The following is a 5187-nucleotide window of genomic DNA, read 5'->3' as shown; positions in this document are numbered from 1 at the left end:
ATGGCCGAACTCTGTCCGGTTGATTTCTTGAAATTGGGCCCAAATGGGCCTTAGAATTGAGTTAAGTTAATAGTTAGGCTTACTACGGGCCTCGGGGGCTTTAGGCTGGCCCAGGTCCTAGTACCGGTCCGGCCCATAGGTTGGGTCGTGACATGGATCTTCTGGAATGTTTTGGCCACGATAACATGTTCATATTACAATTTAAGTTTTTTCATATGCACTTGAATTAGCCACATACTACTTAGTATTTAAGTTTTATAATGTCCTAAACCTCATTGTTGAATAGAAACTACTAAGTGAATTGATGCATAGATTGGTTTCTTTCTGAATGTGCATAACGGTAGTACAAAGGAGTTGACATTTACCTACATTTTGCATATGTTATATTTTATGTTGTTGAATTTTCTTTTTTTGTAAATTAAAAATAATAATAATAAAATTGAGAGGTTGGATAAAGTGTTCAAAAGTGCCTATATAACTTGATGATTTGGCAATTGAAATGTTTTTATTTATAAGATAACGAAACAAGATATACGTCTGCTCCTTAACCACTATTGTCATATGTTGGAAATGATATTCCAACATGCGCACTTAGAGCGGCAAGTAACTTCAAGGCATATGTGTACAGAAGTTGGGACAAGTTTTAGACCTGCACACAAGCTCTTGTTCCAAACCTTAAGTTTCACTAAAGAGTTGTTATGCGATTTCAAGGAGGTGTTACCGTTGCCTCTGTATGCGACCCCTTCCTAATCTCTGCATTTTTGCTCTTTGCTCTGTATTCAGACAGCTTTCAAGTTTTCCATTTTCATGCAAATTTTCACCTCAATATTAAAACAGACACAAATACATTATTTTTCTCTTGGAGGAAGAGAAACAACAATATCCTCCACATCATCTTGCTATGTTCAAAAACTCCAAATAACAAGGAAAATTAAAATTCAAAGAATTAACACAAGATATCAATGTTCATGGTAATGAAACCTCTCCCAGGGCTTGATAATAAATCCCCGGGGCCGGCCGCAGGGGGGGGGGGGCGGCGCGGGGCGGGGGCGGGCCACTTTAGTTGCTTTAATTCTCGAACCCCAAGTTGCTGGAATAAAGTTAGTTCCTTCTCCATACTCCTCTAGAATCTGGAGTCTAGTAAAAAGTTAGCAGGCTCAGTTTTTGCAGCATAGCCAAATTTGGATGTACTATACTTCCTGTGTACACCTGTGAGTTTCCCTGTTGCGGCATTTTGATGAAAAGTGACCATAAGCCTTGAACATTCCCTATAAAATCCCAGGAACAGTTACAAATGAGTGAAAACTATCAGGTTTTACAGTTCAAATGTTGTGTAACGAACATGCCGACAATCACTTACAGAAGTTGCTCTTCTGAGTAGCTAGCATACCACTCGTTTGTCTTGCTCCATTGCCTAGATCCACTAAGAGTGCACTGAGCAGTGTAAATTGCAGCGGCAGCTAACAGGGAAGGTGGAAACTTGAGCATTTCATATTCAACTAGGCAAAGCTCAATGATGAAGAACGATAGAAGCTCAAGCTGCTTGAAAAAACAATTGAATGTACCTAATCAATATAGTTTTCACAAAAGATTGATACATTCTATTTTCAGATTGAGCATTTCATGAAAATGCTGTTAACAAACCTTTTTGTCAGATTGGGCAGCTTTGAGAAACCTCCTCATAAACACATATGGAGTTGGAACAGATAGATTAAACTGCAAGCTAGTAACCATCAACTTCTCCTGCAGGGCATTAGAAACCTATCATATATCTGAAAATCTTGCCCCAATTTATTACAAAATATCCATGAGGAATCATGATATGTTTTGATTGATATGTACCATGTCAAGCACTTCTTTTCTGCTGTAGGCCTTGTCAGAAATTAGAATGAGATCCTCCACAACAGGAACTGATACCTCTTCGTATTTGCATGCAAGAAGCATGGCTGTCACCCCAACCAGCTGGAGTTTCTTTCTCACTACTGAATGAACTGCTAAAAATCTATCAATGAGATTGACAGTAAGATATAAGGTCTCATCCATCAATTCAAACTTGTAGTGCACCTGTGAATTCCAATACTTGTTAGCAATTCAGATGTAACCAACCCATAAGTCATCAGCCAAGTATCTATAATGCATAGCATACCTCAATCAACCAGTCAATTAGGATACCTCTCATCCTTTCATTAATGTCGAATTGCTGTGCCATGTAGCTTGGTGGGGCACAAGAGGATCTCTGCAAGTAAATATTGCAAAACAAGTTTTAGTAAATGGACTTAAAAATCTTTCAAAAAAGCTTTTTTCAAAAAAGCTAGCCTTGGTTTTCCTCTTATTTTCTAAATTCTTCAACACCGTTTAACTCCCCATTTCAAAAAAGCTTTCAAGTGATTTTTTGTTACACCTCCTCCTTTTGGCTAATAAAAAGACGTTCTTTTTAGGCTACTTCTTTCCTTCACCGAAATGTTTCAAGCAAGTTTTTGCCGGTTAAACAACAGATCAATCAAGCGCAGAAGGATTGAGATTCCACCTCTGTTTTCTTATAGAAAGTATACAAATCACCAATGTATTCGACTATTGTAAGTGGATTTTTCTTGTCACAGCTGTCTATGTCCACAAACGGCTCCTCAACTACATCTTCCATTTCAACCTCATCCTTCAGCAAACCAAAACAGTGATAACACTCAGACCAAAAGTGATAACAATATGAACAAATAAAAAAATACTGTGTTATACAAACCATGCGATCAATCTCTTCCAGCATTGCTTCTGTGTGTTGTACAAACATAGGCACAGAAAAGTCACCTGTGGACTTGTAATGTTCTACATCTATGATACTGCAATCTTCTGACTCGCTTGAAATTGGGACGGAAATATCTGGTTTCTTGGTTTCCTGCTAATAAAATATCAGTAAATTTGTTCTATCGCTCACTCTGTATGTCTATCTAGCCCAAGTAACAACAAATGAAAGGTCTTTGGTAGCAGAAAAAAGGTACCTCTGGCTGCTTGTTAGCTAGCTGGGCAGCAAACTTCCTAGAACAGCAAAATTATGGGGAAAAATACTCAGAAGATGAAAATTTGTGCATTCAACATGACCATGTTTACAATTAAAAAAGGGCTATGATACTGACCTAGTGATTGGTCGATGCACTGGAATGGGTGGGTTCTTGCTGCATATTGATTGTTTCCTGAATTAAGGGGAAAAGAATAATGTCAAATAATCGGTAACATGGTTGATGCAAGAACAGAAAAAGAAAAAGATCAAAAAGGGATAATCTGAATTTTAAAATTTCACAATTTAAGACCCAAGAATACAAAGGAAAATGAATATAGGAAAGGAAAACGCAACTATCGACTAATGCATCTCTTTTAGATGTCACTGTACTTCCCAAAAATCTACTTTTCTTTTGTTTCTTCCATTCTCTTAAAACAGAAGATTAGACATTAGGGTTCTACGAAACTTACTCTGATAAACCTCTTTTGTTGACTGCACAAGGGTAAGGTGGCGCTCCAATTATGTTCCGATTTATGTTGCTCAATGCCCTGCGGTTGTTTCCAGTCGCCGCCGTGAACTTCCCAACTCCGGCCGGTAAACCACCTACAATGAATCCAACATTAAAAAAATCATTTCTTGTGCTAGAAATTAATTGCTAAGTTCTCAAATTTCACGCCAGGACTAATAATGCGAATTCGGGTTCCATTACCTTGGACATTAACGGGTCCGATCACACCCGGGTGGTTCTCGTCTGATCCAGCCATTATCGTCTATCAAAACTAAAAGATAAAACGAATCAAAACACGGTTAGCCACCCAATATCTACACATATGTCGAATTGAATAAGTTCAAATTGAAGGGAACATGAGAGCCTCAATGAAGAACTAAGATCAGAAGACAAAACCCAGATCATAAAATCAAAAACCGACCTTCGAAATCAAGAATCCTGTTAAGCTTCTTTATCGATTTCAACGGAAGAACTTGAAAGCCAGATATTCCGTTGAAGCCTGTGCGTTGATTTTTCAAATGCAAATCGAAGAAGGGAGCGACTAGCCAAAGAACTCCATTAAGTCCATAAATGGAGTGTAATCAGACTATCTCCCTCTGCGATTCTCTAAATTTTGTGTTTTACAAAGGAGAATAGGAAGGAAAAACAGGACGAACTGAGCGAAATTGAGACGCAAAAGGCGGATATATGTCTAGCATCCCCATTATTTGAAAAATAACGGCTAGTAAACTAGGACCGTCCGATCTCTCAGATGAAAAGTTGCCTGTGTTCGGGCTTAACGGTTAGCATTTTAAAATTTTTGCATATATTATAATTTTTCTTATTTTTTTAATGTCTCATATTTCCTCAAAAAATCAAGCTCTATGAACTATTTGTATTTTCATTTGGCTTCAAATAATTTTTAAAATTTTAAAAATATTTTAATATCATTAAGTGAAATCTTATTTCAAATATATATATATATATATCTCACTAATAACTAAATATTTTTTTTAAAAAAATTATAAGTGTTTATTAGATTAATATTTTTTAAGGGGATAAGATTAATACTTGAATAATTGATTATATATTCTTAAAATTTAATTATCTTGTTAATTATATTAGTTATCCATGACATATAAAAATAAACAAATACATAGAAAAATAATCCTCATTAAATCACAACTCAAATTTATAATTTTTAATCAAACCCCAAAACCAAATGTATAAAATGTAACAATATATATCTTGCATATATTATTTAATTTATTAAAAAATTAATGGCTGGATCGCTGAATCAACATTTAAATTAAAATTAATCTTAATTAAAATATAAATTTTAGTGTAAATATTTAATTTAATAAAAATTGAGCTCCATATAAACTTGGAAAAAGGAAAATGAGTTTTGTGGCTTTTTTCTTCTTTTTTCATAAAGCATTACAATGCGCTCTTCCACGTTGGGACGACCGTTGGAGCTTGCTATTTATTTCTCTCTTATCGCCCACTGGATGAAGAATCACAATAGAACGACACGTGGGTGGAATCAAACGCTTGAGATGCTGCAGCATTAAATTGATGATGAAGACGCAACGTAAAGCGGCAGCGGCTATTCTGATTTTTCTTTTTTTTTTTTTTATTTTTTTATTTTGCAGTCTTCAATAAATCTGAACAGTCTACCGACAATAGGAGCTGGCTCTCTGGCACCGCC

At 35.9% G+C, this 5187-nt stretch overlaps 1 protein-coding gene across 1 annotated transcript; it reads right to left on the bottom strand.

Annotated features, from left to right (window-relative positions):
- Positions 1-788: 788 nt before the first annotated feature.
- LOC110654389 (cyclin-B2-4) lies at positions 789-4168 on the bottom strand. Its single transcript, XM_021810353.2, has 12 exons — positions 3922-4168; positions 3702-3771; positions 3463-3595; positions 3129-3185; positions 2994-3030; positions 2738-2890; positions 2528-2653; positions 2147-2236; positions 1843-2064; positions 1645-1743; positions 1361-1539; positions 789-1268 (listed from the first exon to the last, which is right to left on the bottom strand). Exons 2-12 carry the CDS (start codon positions 3754-3756, stop codon positions 1124-1126), a joined length of 1296 nt encoding a protein of 431 aa, XP_021666045.2. The 5' UTR covers positions 3757-3771; positions 3922-4168; the 3' UTR covers positions 789-1123.
- Positions 4169-5187: the final 1019 nt, after the last annotated feature.

This window comes from Hevea brasiliensis, chromosome 12 (assembly GCF_030052815.1).
Source record: "Hevea brasiliensis isolate MT/VB/25A 57/8 chromosome 12, ASM3005281v1, whole genome shotgun sequence".
NCBI lineage: Eukaryota > Viridiplantae > Streptophyta > Magnoliopsida > Malpighiales > Euphorbiaceae > Hevea > Hevea brasiliensis.
Note: the sequence above shows the minus strand (reverse complement) of the source record. Positions and strands in the feature narration are given on the sequence as shown.

What these genes read in the sequence shown, in the direction of transcription:
- LOC110654389 (XM_021810353.2), bottom strand. Translation starts at nt 3,756, where the DNA reads ATGGCTGGATCAGACGAGAACCACCCGGGTGTGATCGGACCCGTTAAT. An exon ending in AACAAAAGAGGTTTATCAGA is followed by an intron (nt 3,186 to 3,462) that starts GTAAGTTTCGTA and finishes CCCTTAATTCAG; the next exon opens with GAAACAATCAATATGCAGCA. An exon ending in TAATTGACTGGTTGATTGAG is followed by an intron (nt 2,065 to 2,146) that starts GTATGCTATGCA and finishes TGGAATTCACAG; the next exon opens with GTGCACTACAAGTTTGAATT.